Source organism: Pelobates fuscus, chromosome 5 (genome assembly GCF_036172605.1).
Source record: "Pelobates fuscus isolate aPelFus1 chromosome 5, aPelFus1.pri, whole genome shotgun sequence".
NCBI classification, from domain to species: Eukaryota; Metazoa; Chordata; class Amphibia; order Anura; family Pelobatidae; genus Pelobates; species Pelobates fuscus.
The window spans coordinates 380,558,754-380,578,414 of record NC_086321.1 but is presented as its reverse complement, the minus strand read 5'-3'; the positions used below and the strand labels follow the sequence as shown (position 1 = coordinate 380,578,414).

Genomic DNA, 19,661 nt, shown 5'->3' with positions numbered 1-19,661 from the left:
GCCCCACTGAAAGGGAGCAGCTCAATACACTCCTCCAGGCCAAACACCTCACCTTCTCCCAGAAGCCAGGGTACACTACCCTAACTACCCACCAGGTCGATACCCCCGGGCAAACACCCTTACGCCAGCCCCCGTATCGCATCCCCGAGGCAGTTAGAACAGGAATGAAGCAGGAGATAGATGAGATGCTCCAACTCGGGGTGATTGAGCCCTGCGATAGTCCCTGGGCCTCCCCGGTTGTCCTGGTGCCCAAGAAAGATGGGACAACCCGGTTCTGTGTAGATTACCGGAGGCTCAATGAAAAAACAGTGACGGACGCGTACCCTATGCCCAGGGTAGACGAGCTACTCGATCGTATAGCCAGGGGAAATTACCTGACCACTATCGACCTCTGCAAGGGTTACTGGCAGATTCCCCTGGCCCCGGAGGCTATCCCCAAGTCGGCATTCGTCACCCCATTCGGCTTATACCAGTTTAAGGTAATGCCGTTTGGGATGAAGAATGCCCCAGCTACATTCCAGCGCTTGGTGGATAGGCTCCTGGATGGCTTCCAGAGTTTTGCCTGTGCATACCTGGACGACATAGCGATTCACAGTGAGTCCTGGGAGGACCACTTAGCTCATGTAGGAATGGTTCTGGATCAGATCCGGGCTGCTGGCCTGACTCTGAAACCAGAAAAATGTCACTTTGGGATGGCCGAGGTACAGTACCTGGGTCACCGGGTGGGGTGCGGAAAACAGCGACCAGAGCCAGCCAAGATAGAAGCTGTTGCCAATTGGCCCACCCCCATCACTAAAACCCAGGTTCTAGCCTTTCTGGGCACGGCAGGGTACTACAGACGATTTGTACCCGACTACAGCACACTTGCCAAACCCCTGACTGACTTGACCAAGAAAAACTTACCTCGACAGGTCCTGTGGTCTCCCCACTGTGAAAAGGCTTTCCAGGCCCTCAAAAACGCTTTGGTTAATGCTCCTGTCTTGGCGGCTCCAGCTCTTAATAAACGTTTTATCGTCCATACAGACGCTTCCATGTTCGGGCTGGGAGCCGTTCTCAGCCAAGTAGGTGAAGATGGAGGGGAGCATCCAGTTGCCTACATCAGCCGGAAGCTCCTACCCCGCGAAGTCAGCTATGCAGCGGTCGAAAAGGAGTGTTTGGCCTTGGTGTGGGCATTAAAGAAATTGACTCCCTATTTATATGGACAAGAGTTCACTCTGGTCACCGACCATAACCCGTTGGTGTGGCTAAACCGGGTCTCTGGAGATAACGGCAGGTTATTACGTTGGAGTTTATCATTGCAACCCTTCAATTTTACCATTACCTACCGACCCGGGAAACAGAATGGCAACGCGGACGGGTTGTCCAGACAAACGGACCTCAGCCCAGCATAACCAGCGGTCTGGACAGCCTTAGTCTGCCCCGAAAAGGGGTCAGACGGTGTCTGCCAGAGTGTTCCACAAAAAGGGAGCACTGTTACAAAAAACTGTTACAAAAACCTTATTGAACTGTGTGCCTTTAAATGCTATTTTCACCTGTCTGACTTATTTGCAGTCGTTGGTATGGTTCAGCACGAATCCTTTGTGTAAACGTATAGGTGGCCGCCATTTCAGGACTTTGCACGTGTTCGCGGCCATCTTACGTACGACCAGCGGTGGTTGCCAGCAATCGTCTGGAACTAAAAACGGAGACGCACCCAGGCGAACACCGCTGAGACCTCCAGGATAGCATAACTTCGTGCTGGACCTACCGAGCGGCCCACCGTTCGGTAGGACGATTACTCTTCGCAGGGGGAGTACAGCGACCCCCAGGATAACTATGGATGGCAATGGGTTCGTGGAGTTTCACCGTACGAACGGAGACCGACCGCAAGGCCTAAACGTGTGGAACCATTTTCGGCCAGGAAGTCTGTGCGGTCGGTCAAAACTTTGAAAACCCATAACTCTCGAACCGTTCATCCGAACGGGTTGGTTTTCGGATATGTTGCTCCCCTGAACAAGATCTGTACAGCGGTGTAGGATTTAAAGGGGTACCCCCTGGTTCTGGGGTACATCCAGAACTTGGTTAAAAATATGTACTGCATAATTGGGTTAACTGTTTATCTGAGGGGAGGAGATGTGTGGGAGGTATCCAATATGTGATTGGTGATTTTATGCCTCCCCCTGGGAGTATCCTGTTTGTATGTAACCACAATAAAAAGCAGGCTGGTCAGCCCAGTCCTCAGTTCTTACTTGACCCTCAAATCGCAGCCTCGACTCGTTTTGTTGGGCAGAAAGGTATCCTAGCTATGCTATAGCTAGTGGGATTATTCTACACTTACAGGACTCATATGGAATATTATGGAAAGCAGCTCTCCCCTCTTCAGCAACTAGGAATCCAGACGACTAAGCGGTCCAGCTCTCAGCAAGCCTAAGAGTAACCGTAACACCATTGTCCAATTAACTTCCATTATTGCACACCTAATCTAAAGTTTAGTCATCATCTCTTATATACAGGCAGTGTGAATGTAACGCGGCTTTGTAACCAATAATTAAACTGTGGCAGAATCCACCGTCAAATTCATATTGATTTGTGTGTTTTATATTTTTTGCATTCGGGAGTTATAGTATACGAACACTCTGCATTCAGATTCCTAACGAGGACCACCCTGGTATCACATTAGAATGTTCTCACTTAGTAACTTAAGTGTGAAACCGCAAGGGAAGTAGTTAATGAATGCTTCCCCTGGGTGGCCGCCATTTCGTATAACTGAATGCACGTGGTCGACAAAAGAGTGGCAGCCATTTTGTCTCCCGAACGTGGGCAGATGCACTTGGTCGTCGAGTGTCTGGAACTGTTTTCAGCTAGGCACTCGCACGAACCCCAGTAGAGATTAGATTACTGCCCATTCTACTTCCCGACCAACTATGCGAACAACGTTCAGGGGATGGGAACTACCGAACCGGGGGAGCATTTATACCCTGAAATTAAGAGAATCCCTTGCATGGTGTTCGCACAGGAACCCCTGAACAAAGATCGTCCGGAACACCTATTTCCCTGGAACTGTTTTGGGCTAGCGCCTCGTGTCCGGCCGGTCAAAACTTTACCCCGGTGGCATTCCAGCTTCACCAAACTGATCTGAGTGATATTTGGATATGTTATACACTCAGATCAGGGCTATCCAGGGATATAACTTGTGTGGTTCCTAGTTATGGTGGGGGTACTTTTGGTGTAATTTATATTTTGCATAGGATTTGTTTGTAGCTGAGAGATAATTAAATTAGGCACAAAGGATGCTGGGAATGAAAACCCTGTGTTATTGTGTTGGAGACCCCATGTAGGGGTCTGTGCATAAAAGCTGTGTGTGGCCTGAAATAAATCAGTTGACTTCCAGAACTATGTTTCGTTCGGTTACTAGGGAAATGGAAGTCTGTATGCTTTAATGGTTCCAGATTGGCTGAAACAAGGAATTATCGGAGGTAACCAGTCGGGTTACCCGTGGTCCGCTACATAGACTTTATCTAATCTGCCTATAAAGCTCTCTGAATCTATTTTTTTTTCACTTCCCTGAGCGCTCTCGTTTTCATTAATGACCCAATGGAGTCTGGGTGTACCAGGTTTGTACATCGTCAACCTCCCAGCCTTTCTTATAATATTCAGGATGTCCTGCTCCCCACTAGTGATACTGTATTGCTGAATGCTGAACTCTGCGTTAAACCCCAGTGAGAATGGAAACTCATTCCCTGAAGTTCTATATACTTTGTGTTTAGCAAACACACTTGTGATCCAATACTGACACTTTCCCGAAATTGCAGACCTTCCAGCTAATGCAAGAACCCGTTCTCCTGGGCTCCTGGACTTCTCATAAGGAGAATATAGACACACCTCCCCTTCCATTACCGTTCCATCGAGCAAAGCTTTTAAAGCTTATTAAAAATACACAGCATGCTTTAGTCGCTTCTTTTAAAGGGACCCCAAGGTGTGTATGCTGGAGGTCTGCACTTTTTGTTTATCCTACTGCTTATTAGTATATCTGTATTCATTAACCAGATCTATTTCACCCCATTGTTGCTCATACAGCTAGACTATAGCCTCTGGCTTCCCTTCTCAATTATTCTATAAAACAGGAACTATTGAGTTGGCAATTGTTCTGTAATTAGATTATTTCCCTGGCCTTAAGACTTAGAGGGAGCTTTATGTTTTAAGGTGCGTCGCCTACTCTAATTTTGATATGTCTTTTTAGTTTGGTGTATTAGTGCTGATCCTTTTTTATCCTTTTGTCTTACCCCTTTATGCTCCTGTTTATTAATGAGCAATATCAATTCTCTGTGGACACTGCATATCAGCAATAAACTGTAACACATGGTCTTCTACAATCAGTGATCCTTTCAGCATGGCTGCCTGCATTACTGGGGTGCTTGGAAGGTGTTTAGATCTCGGTTTAGGGATTTTTCCACCCATTAATTTTTGTAGACCTTGTAAACTCACGTTACTGAACTGCAAACAGTTTCTCTGAAGCTCAAAAGATTTGACTACTCATTTTTGAAGGCTATTAAAGTGCGGAGATTTTGTCTGCATTATAATAGATGCAAACGTTGCCTTTGCGTGACCTTCACAGATGCATTGCTTGTCAGCCTTGCACTCCATGGGCGATTTTGTTTTATTCTATCTGCGCCATCTGAACCCTCGGTTACTGTGATTAGAACTATTGTTTTACGGAGTGTGATGTTCTCTTGCGGTGTTTACTGTCTTAAGGTGACATTAGGCCCAAAGGGGGAGACAGGACAACCTGTGACAGAGTAATTTTTCTTTTGCAGTGTTTTACGGGGGCTGACCACCTTTTGTAGTGAACATTTCTGACCCCCTAATGGATTAGATGAAGTTGAGCCATCGCGAGATGAAATTCAGTGATTTAATGCAAGCTGTGATGCGCAGGTACACAGTGTTTGTGTGCAAAGCATGATTGTAACTCTTTCACTGCCTGGAAGCTTTCTCTGTGCGATAACTCAACTATTCCTGTAAATCTCCCAGATCTGCATGGAGGACGACTGAACGCCCCCCTCCTCACCCCCCATTACACAGAGATCAAAATCTGACAGAATGCTGTATATTTTACAATACCTGTGTGTCAGCAGATGAGGTAGACACACAGAAGGATTCCTTGAGAGAAAAAAGCCTGAACAAAAATATTACAAAACAATACTAAGTAGATTTTAAGAAAATTTCCTGTGTTCCACAAGCCTAGATTTAGGTGGTGGCTGGAGATCCCTTTTGGTGGAACAAACCCCCACCAGCCATTTGGGAGACAATGGGGACTAAGGCTGGGGAGCCATCGGGAAGAGGGACTGGAAGCCATTAAGGAGGGGGGCTGGGAAATCACTGGGGAGAGGGGCTGGTTAGTCATTGGGGAACCATTGAGAAGAGGGGCTGGGAAATCACCGGGGAGAGGCACTGGGGAACCATTGAGGAGAGGGGCTGGGAAATCACTGGGGAGAGGGACTGGGGAACCATTGAGGAGAGGGGCTGGGGAATCACCGGGGAGAGGGACTGGGGAACCATTGAGGAGAGGGGCTGGGAAATCACCGGGGAGAGGGACTGGGGAACCATTGAGGAGAGGGGCTGGGAAATCACCGGGGAGAGGGACTGGGGAACCATTGAGGAGAGGGGCTGGGGAATCACCGGGGAGAGGGACTGGGGAACCATTGAGGAGAGGGGCTGGGAAATCACCGGGGAGAGGCACTGGGGAACCATTGAGGAGAGGGGCTGGGAAATCACCGGGGAGAGGGACTGGGAAATCACCGGGGAGAGGGACTGGGAAATCACTGGGGAACCATTGAGGAGAGGGGCTGGGGAATCACCGGGGAGAGGGACTGGGGAACCATTGAGGAGAGGGGCTGGGAAATCACCGGGGAGAGGGACTGGGGAACCATTGAGGAGAGGGACTGGGAAATCACCGGTGAGAGGCACTGAGGAACCATTGAGGAGAGGGCCTGGGAAATCACTGGGGAGAGGGACTGGGGAACCATTGAGTAGAGGGGCTGGGAAATCACTGGGGAGAGGGGCTGGGAAATCACTGGGGAGAGGGGCTGGGAAATCACTGGGGAGAGGGGCTGGGAAATCACTGGGGAGAGGGGCTGGGAAATCACTGGGGAGAGGGGCTGGGAAATCACCGGGGAGAGGGACTGGTGAACCATTGAGGAGAAGGGCTGGGAAATCACAGAGGAGAGGGACTGGGGAACCATTGGGGAGAGGGACTGGGGAACCATTGGGGAGAGGGGCTGGGAAATCACAGGGGAGAGGGACTGGGGAACCATTGAGGAGAGGGGCTGGGAAATCACCGTGGAGAGGGATTGGGGAACCATTGAGGAGAAGGGCTGGGAAATCAACGGGGAGAAGGACTGGGGAACCACTGAGGAGAGGGGCTGGGAAATCACTGGGGAGAAGGACTGGGGAACCATTGAGGAGAGGGGCTGGGAAATCACCGGGGAGAAGGACTGGGGAACCACTGAGGAGAAGGGCTGGGAAATCACCGGGGAGAGGGACTGGGGAACCATTGAGGAGAGGGGCTGGGAAATCACCGGGGAGAAGGGCTGGTTAGCCATTAAGGAAAGGGGCTGGGGAGCCATTGAGGAAAGGGTCCTTCAAGACTGTGACAGATATTGAAGGAGAGCAAGTGATTATAAAATGCTCTAACACAAGCAGAATCCATGAAGGTGAACTGGTTACCCCGACACGTTTCAGAACATTATCAGAAATATTGAATTGCTTCTTAATGTGCGTTGAATGGTAAATGTATTTATTTTATAGATGAATGTCTAATAAGTCAATTGGAATAGTTTCTTTTGAGTTGGACAAACTTGGGAGTAACTTTCTGCTTCTAATATTGGTGCCGAGTTCTCTGTGTGGTTTCACATTGATCTACAAATTGCACTAAAATTGAACTAAAAACCCAATTCCAAAACCCACTCTGGAATACCTGAGCTGTGACTGGAGCGGACTGGAAGGTTTTGCTAATATTTAGCAATTTGGTTTTCAATTCACTAGTCTGGACAGGCTGTAAATGTTTCCCTGTGGCTACAACTTGCTACAGGATATTTAAATTGATAAACAAGTCATGTTTCACTAGAAATGTACTTTTTAATATCACTGAAAGATCTAATTTTGTGGTTTTTAAGCGGATTTCAGTAGCACCACTATTAAATGATAAATCTTCTGGCCAGATCTTTTATATTCCTATTTTCAGAGGAATATTTTGAGCCCTGACTCTATGCTTTGCATTGACTACCCCCAGCCGTCCATAACAGATTTACAGAGAGCTCTGTAAAGTGGAGCTGGTAAAGCAGTGGAGCTAGCAGAATCCATCAGGAAACCTGGCTTAAAAGAGTTACTCCAACCAGATGTGTTTTCAGTAAACCCTGGATTTGGATTGAGAAACCCTTCTCTGCCTGATCTTGCCCAAGCCCACACCCAACAACTGCTAAAACTTACCTCCTACTCACTAAAAAAGGCAAACCTTTATCTTCTCTGCCTCCAAGTTCTCCCTCAGCCCAATCTTTCCTATTGACGTCACTCTCCTTAATGTAGGGGGAGGAAAGTCAGAGTGGACAGGCTTAGTGGATGATAGAGGCAGCACAGAGGGGAAGGGGAGACATTAGCGATAACTGCTAGTCCAGAACTGATACTGATATCGACCGGCCCAGAACTGATACTTATATTAGCCAGGCGTGAACTGATACTTATATTAGCCAGGCGTGAACGGATACTGATATTGGCCATCCGTGAATGGATACTATTAGTCAATAGCCAGCCGTGAACGGATACTGATATTAGCCAATAGCCAGCCGTGAACGGATACTGATATTAGTCAATAGCCAGCCGTGAACGGATACTGATATTAGCCAGCCGTGAACGGATACTGATATTAGCCAATAGCCAGCCGTGAACGGATACTGATATTAGCCAGCCGTGAACGGATACTGATATTAGCCAATAGCCAGCCGTGAACGGATACTGATATTAGCCATCCGTGAATGGATACTAATATTAGCCAATTGCCAGCCGTGAACGGATACTGATATTAGCCAGCCGTGAACGGATACTGATATTAGCCAGCCGTGAACGGATACTGATATTAGCCAGCCCTGAACTGATACTGATATTAGCCAGCCCTGAACGTATACTGATATATTAGCCAGCCCTGAACGGATACAGATATTTTAGCCAGCCCTGAACCCATACTGATATTAGCCAGTCCTGAACCCATACTGATATTAACCAGCCCTGAACTTATACTGATCTTAGTCAGCTCTGAACTGATCCTGATTTTAGCCTGCCCTGAACTGATCCTGATTTTAGCCAGCCCTGAATTGATCCTGATTTTAGCCAGCCCTGAATTGATCCTGATTTTAGCCTGCCCTGAATTGATCCTGATTTTAGCCTGCCCTGAACGGATACTGATATTAGCCAGCCCTGAACGGATACTGATATTAGCCAGCCCTGAACGGATACTGATATTAGCCAGCCCTGAACGGATACTGATATTAGCCAGCCCTGAACGGATACTGATATTAGCCAGCCCTGAACGGATACTGATATTAGCCAGCCCTGAACTGATCCTTATATTAGCCAGCCCTGAACTGATCCTTATATTAGCCAGCCCTGAACTGATCCTTATATTAGCCAGCCCTGAACTGATCCTTATATTAGCCAGCCCTGAACGGATACAGATATATTAGCCAGCCCTGAACCCATACTGATATTAGCCAGCCCTGAACCCATACTGATATTAGCTCGCCCTGAACCCATACTGATATTAGCTCGCCCTGAACCCATACTGATATTAGCTCGCCCTGAACCCATACTGATATTAGCTCGCCCTGAACCCATACTGATATTAGCTCGCCCTGAACCCATACTGATATTAGCTCGCCCTGAACCCATACTGATATTAGCTCGCCCTGAACCCATACTGATATTAGCTAGCCCTGAACCCATACTGATTTTAGCCAGCCCTAAACCGATCCTGATTTTAGTCAGCCCTGAACCGATCCTGATATTAACCAGCCCTGAACTGATCCTGATCTTAGTCAGCTCTGAACTGATCCTGATTTTAGCCTGCCCTGAACTGATCCTGATTTTAGCCTGCCCTGAACTGATCCTGATTTTAGCCAGCCCTGAATTGATACTGATGTTAGCCAGCCTTGAACTGATCCTGATTTTAGCCTGCCCTGAACCGATCCTGATATTAACCAGCCTTGAACTTATACTGATCTTAGTCAGTTCTGAACTGATCCTGATTTTAGCCTGCCCTACACTGATCTTGATTTTAGCCTGCCCTGAACCGATACTGATTTTAGCCAGCCCTGAACTGATCCTGATTTTAACCAGCCCTGAACTGATCCTGATTTTAACCAGCCCTGAATTGATCCTGATTTTAGCCTGCCCTGAACTGATCCTGATTTTAGCCTGCCCTGAACTGATCCTGATTTTAGCCTGCCCTGAACTGATCCTGATTTTAGCCTGCCCTGAACTGATCCTGATTTTAGCCTGCCCTGAACTGATCCTGATTTTAGCCTGCCCTGAACTGATCCTGATTTTAGCCTGCCCTGAACTGATCCTGATTTTAGCCTGCCCTGAACTGATCCTGATTTTAGCCTGCCCTGAACTGATCCTGATTTTAGCCTGCCCTGAACTGATCCTTATATTAGCCAGCCCTGAACTGATCCTTATATTAGCCAGCCCTGAACGGATACAGATATATCAGCCAGCCCTGAACCCATACTGATATCAGCCAGCCCTGAACCCATACTGATATCAGCCAGCCCTGAACCCATACTGATATTAGCCAGCCCTGAACCCATACTGATATTAGCTCACCCTGAACCCATACTGATATTAGTCAGCCCTGAACTCATACTGATATTAGCTAGCCCTGAACCCATACTGATTTTAGTCAGCCCTGAACCGATCCTGATTTTAGTCAGCCCTGAACCGATCCTGATCTTAGTCAGCCCTGAACCGATCCTGATCTTAGTCAGCCCTGAACCGATCCTGATCTTAGTCAGCCCTGAACCGATCCTGATCTTAGTCAGCCCTGAACCGATCCTGATCTTAGTCAGCCCTGAACCGATCCTGATCTTAGTCAGCCCTGAACCGATCCTGATCTTAGTCAGCCCTGAACCGATCCTGATCTTAGTCAGCCCTGAACCGATCCTGATCTTAGTCAGCCCTGAACCGATCCTGATCTTAGTCAGCCCTGAACCGATCCTGATCTTAGTCAGCCCTGAACCGATCCTGATCTTAGTCAGCCCTGAACCGATCCTGATCTTAGCTAGCCCTGAACCGATCCTGATCTTAGCTAGCCCTGAACCGATCCTGATATTAACCAGCCCTAAACGATACTGATATTAGCCAGCCCTGAACGCTTGTTAATGATGCTCTCCAGGGGTTAATACCCATATGTGCAACTTTCCATAGTGAATTACTTCAAATTATTGAATTGGCCATGCTGCTTGGGTTAATCCTTTAGCATAGTATGATCATATGTAGATGATGTTCGTGGTGAGCTTCAGACAGTGTGTCTGAATTGGAGTGATGTAGTGGTGAGCTTTAAGGGAAGTTGTTTTCCTGGCACTATAGCTCCCTATAGTGCCCCTCCATTGCCCCCCCCCCCCCCCACCTCCGTGGTGCAGAAAGGGGTTAAAAACCCCTTCTGTCTCTTACCTGATTCCAGCGCAGATGTTCTGACATCAGCCGGCAGGATAGACCTAATGTGCATTAGCGGCGATGGCCGCGCTCGCATTAGGACTTCCCCCATAGCAAAGAATTGTATATTGCTTTCCTATGGGTTTTTGGGTGACGCTGGAAGTCCTCATTCATAGCGTGAGCCCGTCCAGTGTCACGCGACCAAAAGTTGTCTAACGACCATGAAGTCCCTCAAGAGAGTTAACCCTCAAAGGTAATTATTGCAATTTATTAATAACTGTAATAACTACATGTTCAGGGTTATGGGACCCGAGACAGCGCATCCAGAACACTTCAATGAGCTGAAGTGGTCTGGGTGCCTATAGTAAAGATGCCTTTAATCACCACAAGCACTACAGCTCACTGCAGTGGCTACGTGACATTCTACTGGAATAATGTTGTCCAATGGTTTCACAAAAATTTCTATTGAAAGTTTCCTTCCCATGTTAGATATATGAATTCTGTCTTTGAATAATATTCATTGACTGAGAGCAATATAAGTCACTCTGCAGTCAGTGAATTCTGTATTTCTAATGAAAAGGGGACTCTGTGAGGGGCTCTCAGATTGTGGGCTCCCGGGTGTCACTGTGCTCCACAGTAAGTGTCAAATCACTGGAAAATGGTTGGAGTCTTAACAGTGGGACTGCACCAGGGGAAGCCTGACACTGTAACCACTATTGCAAGTTTCAGTAAGCCCATATTGGGGTGTCCATTAAAGTTGTATATTTTATGTGTGCTCCCTGCTCACTTTATAATTTGGTGAACAGCATGGAAACCCAGTTGCTATAACCATTGATTTATTTAGCCCCAACAAATTCTACAGCGTTAGACACGCAGAGTAAAACCTTGTGTGACAGACTGAAACAAACCCAGAAAATTGGTTTTGAGAGCCCAGCTCGCAAGCTTGCAATCTAAATATTTCTGGCAGTTTAGGCTTCTGATAGCAAATTGTTTTGATCTTTTTGGGGCAGTGAAATTACAACACCTGTCAGTGCGATATCTTCTGTGTCTGTGTGCGGCGTGTAAATCTACCAACGTGTTCCCGACACAGAGAAAGGAAAACTAAGGAGTGAATGGATGCAGCTGTCCAGCATTAAGGAATGGTGTTTAACCCATTATTGGCCCCCCATGCTGTCTCAGAGGGTCTGCTGTGGTTGGAACAAGCACATCCTATTGTTCAGACCCAAAGGAAATTCTCACAATAAATCATTTATAGTAGTGGCGCTGCCTGCACAATCCACTTGAAACTTCTTTAAACACCGGGAAGAGTTGTTTTTTAATTTATTTTTTTCTGAAGAATTTGTTAATGGGCTAATTTTACAGGTGACAAATGGGTTAATGGGCTAATTTTACAGGTGACAAATGGGTTAATGCGCTAATTTTACAGGTGACGTATAGGTAACTGCACTAATTTTACAGGTGACAAATGGGTTAATTTTACAAGTGATGAATGTGTGAATAGGCTAATTTTATAGGTGATGAATATGTTAATGGATAAGTTTATAGGTGACGAATGGGTTAATGCGCTAATTTTACAGGTAATGTGGTAATAGGTTAATTTTACAGGTGATGAATGTGTTAATGGATAAATTTACAGGTGACGAATGGGTTAATGAACTAATTTTACAGGTGACGAATGGGTTAATGAACTAATTTTACAGGTGACGAATGGGTTAATGCGCTAATTTTACAGGTAATGAATGGGTTAATGGGCTAATTTTACAGGTAATAGGCTAATTTTACAGGTGATGAATGTGTTAATGGGTAATTTTACTGGTGACGAATGGGTTAATGAACTAATTTTACAGGTGACGAATGGGTTAATGTGCTAATTTTACCAACCTAATGTACATAATTGTTGTCCCTTTAAAAAAAGGTTTAAAGCTATGAGCCTGTAACTGGTTTATCTAAGCCAGGGGAAGGGAAGCTACCAGTTGATGAACTACAATTCCTGCAATCCCTGTTTGTGTGTTTGTTCACTTTAGAGTTATCACGCTGGGGCATAATAAGCACTTATAGTTTAATACCTTCAGGTAGGTATGGGCATTCTAAAGAACTAGTTAGTTGGGTGGCTTTAGGACTTTGAGTTCCTCCCAGGCTCGAGGTGCGCTCTTGGCTAATTAGTGAACGGTTTTGGTAGAGTTTGGAGAGTGCCACAGCTATGACAAGCCCCCCCTTTTACTGCTCCTAGGCGTATTTGTGATACATTGTAAGTGAATATTGCTAATAGTTTCAGTGAGGACACGGCGTATCCTTTTCTCAGCCAATGTAAATTTCATACTAAGCCTATAGATATAACTGCCTATGGATTGAGCAGATCTGAACAAGGAATACAATGGGCACTGAAAGGGCAGGATATACAAATATTTCATTTAGAGTTTTCATTTATTTTTGGAATGTCTGCCCCATGTCATCTTTAACAAGTAGGGATAGATATATAGTGCCTTGTCTGAGATAAGTTCTCTCTCTTTTTATTTATTTTTTTACCATCTCAAGTGTGGATAAAGTCTGTTCTAAGTTTTATTAAGGGTGTCTCTCTATTTCCATCTTTTTTTTTTATTTTGGGGGGGGGGGGGGGGAGTTTCTTTTCACGAAAGAAAAAAAAAGAGTGCCTTTTTGTGAGGTTCTGAGTGCTGGTAGACACAGATTAAATAAGTGACCAGATTCATTCCTGAGACAGGTCTTCTGGATCTAAAACTCCCAATACACACTTGCCAGATCTTCATTGGCTGGTCATGTTGGGAGTAACAGTTTTGGGGAGGAAACGGTCAAATATTTGCAAGAGTTACCTGCCTTTCCTGAGATTGGTGGCCCGCAACTCCCATCACTCACAGCTGGTCTTACCTTATTTTAGGTCAATGTAACTGAACTGAAAGCTTTGCTGACTTCGAGATCGTTTCTAGTTCGGCTGTTTCGACCTTAAGTTTGAAATACACTTTGAATTCTCGCTTTGTGTTTTAATTGATTTCTGGATCACTAAACATAGCAAGATCTAACGTATTTTCGTGTCTAAAATTGTGGTGGCCTGGAGCGTTACAATCCTGGTCTGAAAACGATATCTTCTTTATTTACATATTACTAAAATCACCAAAACAAACTGCGGTTCCAGCCTGCAGAGCCTTTTGTTTGAGTTATAACCCAGTTCCTGCATATCTTGTTCTAAGTAAGTTTTTTTTTTTTCTAAACGATTCTACGTATTACGGTGTATTAATACACACAAACACCGACCTCTTGACGACCAACCCAGCTTAGCTAACTCATACATGCTTAGCGTGTCCGGGTTTAGGAAGTGTCCCCTAACCCAGCCATTTCCTCCATCACAGGCTCCTATAAATAGACACTTCCAGGGCGGATGTTTATCCGGAGAAGTCCGACAACCACAGGTTTCTTGACCTTTCTCACCAAGAAGTGCCAGTGTGTGGCACGAAGTCAAACATTGTATAAAACTGCAAAGTTCCCACAGATTTAGAGAAATCAGGCTTACAAACAGGGTTACCTCCAGGTTTTCGTTCCCTTCTACGTATAAAGGGGGTCTATCACTTATCTAGATATTCCAGCTTTGAAAGAAACGTTTAAATGAAAACAGAGGAAAAGGTCAGTGCAAGTTACAAACCATTTACTAAATATAAAGATTTAGCAATTAAAATCACAATCCAACTTAGTCCACATTAACGGCACACATTGTAGGACCACTTGGGGATTCAGTCACCAAAATTGGAGCAGTCATAAGAACCATCACTGACTCCTCCCCTTTTACATTTTTGCACCATTGAATATAACTTTACTAAATCTCTTCATTGTTTGTGTTTCTCCCTCTCTCTATGTAACCCCCCCCCCCCCCCCCCCCCCAAAAAATGAAATAGGCGCTCACTACTATAGTAGAAAAAAAAAATCAGTAAATAGCAGTAAATCTGCGGTTTCCCAGAACCTGGCAAGTAATACAGACTATAACAGAGTGCCAAACTGCGCCCACAAAATGTAGGGTATGTATCCAACACCCCAGTGTCAGTATAAATGTATATAATTACATAGACTTCTGAAGTCAGTTTGTGCAAATCTTGATCGATTGTATAACCTCGAAAGAACACCAAATAGTGCAATATTTATATTAGCAGTGCTTGTGAAAAAGTGTATAGAGCACGAACTCACACATTACTGAGCTACTAAGAGCTCTGCGGTATATCGCCTCTCGCTACGCTCGCTCTGTGTTGACTTCTATCAGTGACTGCCCGGTTTATTTACTCAGCCAGGAGGGGTTGGGGCCAAAATAGCCAAATTAGAAGAACAAAATAGCAAGTTGAAAAAGCTCCAGTTTGACAGTTTTGGTTTTAAGTTTGTGTTTCCCTCTTCATTTCTCCCCAATTCCTAGCTTAGTAAATAAACAGTAGGGTAAATCATTTGGATGTCCTAACCTGTGAGGTTAAAGGAGATAATTGCTTCATAATATAACCGGCAAATTAGGAAAGTTCTGCCTCAAAACATTGTCCTACATACATCCTGTCATATTATGTCTTGAATATTTAGTTTATTTTATCCTCCAGTGATTACAGCTCCCGGCCTCTCCACATCTCAGAATATCCTCATTTCATTACAGTTTGATAAAAGACTAAGGAATCCACATAACTTTGTGCAGATGGAGACCACATAGCTCTGTGCCAATGGCGACCACATAACCAGTGGTGTATTTTGGATTTGTGCTGCCCTAGGCATGACTAACTCACCCCCCCCCCCCCCCCCCCAATTGGTATCAAGGCCATTTTTTTGACTGACAGACACATGCCCTTATTGATACATGCACGGATATACACTCACTGATAGATACAGTCATTGGCGCACACACTGATTAACCAACACACACTTTCTCTGACAGACACACAATGACACACACTCACAGGCACACCCATTCTCACTCACAGACGCACACTGACAGCTATACTCATTAACTCACTCACAGTAAGGTGGACAGCCCCAGAACACGAGGCAAACAAGGCATTTGTCTGGGAGCTTGGGGTGAAATGTTTTGGCGCCCCCCCTTAAAGTGCCTCCCTAGGCAAATGCCTTGTTTGCCTTGTCGTAAATACAACCCTGCACATAACTCTGTGCCGATGGCGGCCACACAGCTCTGTGCCGATGGCGACCACATAGCTCTGTGCCGATGGCAGCCACACAGCTCTGTGCCAATGGGGACCACATAACTCTGTGCCGATGGCGGCCACACAGCTCTGTGCCGATGGCGGCCATATAGCTCTGTGCCGATGGCGGCCACACAGCTCTGTGCCAATGGGGACCACATAACTCTGTGCCGATGGCGGCCACACAGCTCTGTGCCGATGGCGGCCACACAGCTCTGTGCCGATGGAGACCACATAGCTCTGTGCCGATGGCGGCCACACAGCTCTGTGCCAATGGAGACCACATAGCTCTGTGCCGATGGCGACCACATAGCTCTGTGCCGATGGCGGCCACACAGCTCTGTGCCAATGGCGACCACACAGCTCTGTGCCAATGGCGACCACACAGCTCTGTGCCGATGGCGACCACACAGCTCTGTGCCGATGGCGACCACACAGCTCTGTGCCGATGGCGGCCACACAGCTCTGTGCCGATGGCGGCCACACAGCTCTGTGCCGATGGCGGCCACACAGCTCTGTGCCAGTGGAGACCACACAGCTCTGTGCCGATGGCGGCCACACAGCTCTGTGCCGATGGAGACCACATAACTCTGTGCCGATGGCGGCCACATAGCTCTGTGCCGATGGCGGCCACATAGCTCTGTGCCAATGGAGACCACATAGCTCTGTGCCAATGGAGACCACATAGCTCTGTGCCAATGGAGACCACATAGCTCTGTGCCAATGGAGACCACATAGCTCTGTGCCGATGGCGGCCACATAGCTCTGTGCCGATGGCGGCCACACAGCTCTGTGCCAATGGAGACCACACAGCTCTGTGCCAATGGAGACCACACAGCTCTGTGCCAATGGAGACCACATAGCTCTGTGCCAATGGAGACCACATAGCTCTGTGCCAATGGAGACCACATAGCTCTGTGCCAATGGAGACCACATAGCTCTGTGCCGATGGAGACCACATAGCTCTGTGTCAACGCAGTTTGGCATTTGCCCTGCTACTTAAGTGTGGAAATAATGTCATTGTGTTTATTGTATGCAGTGTATGCAAGGCCCTGAATTCTAAGACGAATGACTGTTTAGATCTCCAGACACCCCGGGGAACGAGTTTTGAGTTTTACCTCTAAGAGTCTCTCCAGGTGTAAGGAAGTATTTCCAGATATAATGCCGTTAGCTTGGTGTGCTAGAGGGGGAAACAGGTTCATAGACTCCTGACTAACCTTGAGAACCACAGCTGTTAAGGTACTACATCTCCTATGTTGCTCAGCCAGGATGGGAAACCTAATATGAAACCACTGCATGCCAGAGACTAGCCCTCATGGATGTCTCAATATAAAAAGCTAATGAGAATAATGTAGCAGCCAAATCCAGCTTTCATCTTGCCATCCCACCTTCCGTGCCCATTATGCCAGTGTGGAAGCCACAGCACGGCAATAGCCATCATGCGCTAAGCACCGTAAACAATAACAAAATAACTGCGTTTTATTCTTCGTACAAGGCTAGAACTATCTCCGTCACTAATGCTTTCAACAAAAACACAAACCTACCAAGGGGGCGAAGTCACTGCCTATCATAGGTGACATTAGTCCCGGGCTGCATCCTGCCATGGCATTCGTCATTGCCCATTTACATTGCAAGCTTTCCTCTGGTCACTACATCCTGTTAGATTGTCAGCTCATATGAGAAGAGCCCTTACTCCCCTCCCCCCATTCTATTATCTGATATATGTATTGCGCAGAATATCTAGGAATTGTATACAGAATAAGATTGCCACCAAGCATTGCCTTACACCCAGCAGATTCCACAGCTGCCCGATTCTCTCCACTTTGTGTTAATCAGCCTTTGCTCAGTTACAGAGTGAATCATCTCTCATTATCCTATCACAGCTCCAAGACAGCAGAACCCACTACTGCCCCCACCTTTTCTTCGCTATATTTACCAGCAAACAAATATAGATCCATAATAATTTGTGGGGGAGGCGATAGGAGGGAAGATTCACGTAGAAATCACATCCTGAGCCTGAGGCAGTTACAGGGTTAAATGAGCACCATACATACGTTTGCAGGATTGGAGGATGAGGAGGGGGGGTGCACAGCGTTACCTGGGATCTATTTGGTCCTTTCATCCTGCATTCTGCTGTGATGCTGACTGATAACTTGTATCATTTGTCTGATCTTGCAGAGTCTGGGAGCCCGCTCAGCATTTAATCTCCAGCATCCAGCTTTGGAATTGGCAAAGCACAGGAAGCCTTTCCCAGACTAGGAAGCAGCGTCTGGCCCTAAACCAGGAGGGGGGAAGAGGGGGCGGCCAGTGGACAAGAGGGACACAGACAGCCTGCAGGTAGCACTTTCTCTCCATCCAAACCTGCACTCCCCAACCTCACAATCAATCCGCAGAGGGGAGGGATATGCAGAAAGAGGGGGAGGGGATTCTGGGATATGTCTCCAGAATTACTGGAGGATGGCTTCACCTTAGCCAAATTCCAAAGCAAACGAAACCAAAAGATGAAGAGAGACGGGGAAAAACGAGCAAGTGTAAGGGCATTATATCACAGAGTCAGACTTACCGGAGTCGAAGTGGGAGCTAAAGCCAAAGCTGGGAGTGAAACAGCAGCATGTCATCAATACCAGGATCATACCCATCGCCAGGCATTGGGGGGGTAGGAACAGCCAAAGAAATTGGGGTACTCAGAAGTTTTAGGGGGGTCAGCAGGAGGGAGTTGCATGAGGAGGAAGAAGGAGGCAGGATTGCAGCAGCTCTCTGTCCCTTATCATTCTCCTGCAGAGGAGCCAGAGCCAGGAAATAGATGCTCACACTAGGGACTGCGTGCTGCTCCGGTTAGGGGGGGTACCGGGTCAGGAGGCTGTGCAGGAATTGTAGCAGCACAGGCATGGGAGCTAATTCCAGTGCTGGCTTACTGGCTATCCGTCTCTGCCTTTTGCTTGATACAGATACACACCTACCTAATTCCTGGCTTTCTCTACGTTGCACACAGTGCCCTCTACAGACACCCATTGGAACAGCAGCGCAAGGAACGTACGCTGCTCATTCTCCTAACACCCACTACCACTGGCTGACACCTACACAGACCTCTGGGAATTCACACTGAGCTGTCGCTTTGACTTTTGTGATGCTCTCTGTCTATCTCTGTCTATTACTTTCTACGAATCGTCTACCTATCTCTCTCACATCTATCTGTATCTTTAAGCAAACTCTTCTCTCTGTCTGAACAAATCTATTCCCAAATATTCAAGCTCTCACCTGCTAGCCAGGCCTTAAAGTTACTAGCCAGCACACACAAGCGAACAGTATTTTGCTTTAAATTTCCATTTTTAGCTGCTGCATGCAGTATCAATGTGAGTGTTCAGGGTGTTTAAGGTCGAGTTTGACTACATAAAGGGGTGTTTTGTGTCGAGTGTGAGCGAATGTGGATAGAGTGTCACTGTGTGTGAATGCAGGCAGTGTATAGGGTGTGTGAATGCAAGTAGTGCATATGGTGTGCACACATGCTTCTGGTGAATAGGGTGTGTGAAAGCGGGCGTGTATAGGGTGTGTGTGGAGATGGGGGTGTATAGAATGTATGTGTGTGAAGGTGGGGATGTATAGGGTTTGTGTAAAAAATGTGGGAGTGTATAGGGTGTGTTTGGGAAGATTGGGATGTATAGTGTGTGTGTTTAGGTGGGCGTGTGTAGGGTTTGTGTAATAAATGTGAAAATGTATAGAGTGTGTATGAATGTGGGTTTGTATAGGGGTGTGTGTGAATGAAGGGGTGTATAGAATGTGTATGAATGTAGGTTTGTATAGGGTGTGTGT

At 46.6% G+C, this 19,661-nt stretch overlaps 1 protein-coding gene across 3 annotated transcripts in view; it reads right to left on the bottom strand.

The window, feature by feature from the left end:
* AATK (apoptosis associated tyrosine kinase) overlaps positions 1-18,792 on the bottom strand; it is a 92,986-nt gene extending 74,194 nt beyond the window's left edge. For 2 of the 3 annotated variants that reach the window (XM_063456304.1, XM_063456305.1), the window contains exon 1: positions 18,415-18,792. In XM_063456304.1, the coding sequence (XP_063312374.1) occupies positions 18,415-18,490 (76 nt within the window). In that variant the 5' untranslated portion in view covers positions 18,491-18,792. Of the gene's footprint in view, positions 1-17,949; positions 18,195-18,414 lie in introns of those variants that run through there. The other variant, XM_063456308.1, reaches the window with a different exon arrangement.
* Positions 18,793-19,661: the final 869 nt, after the last annotated feature.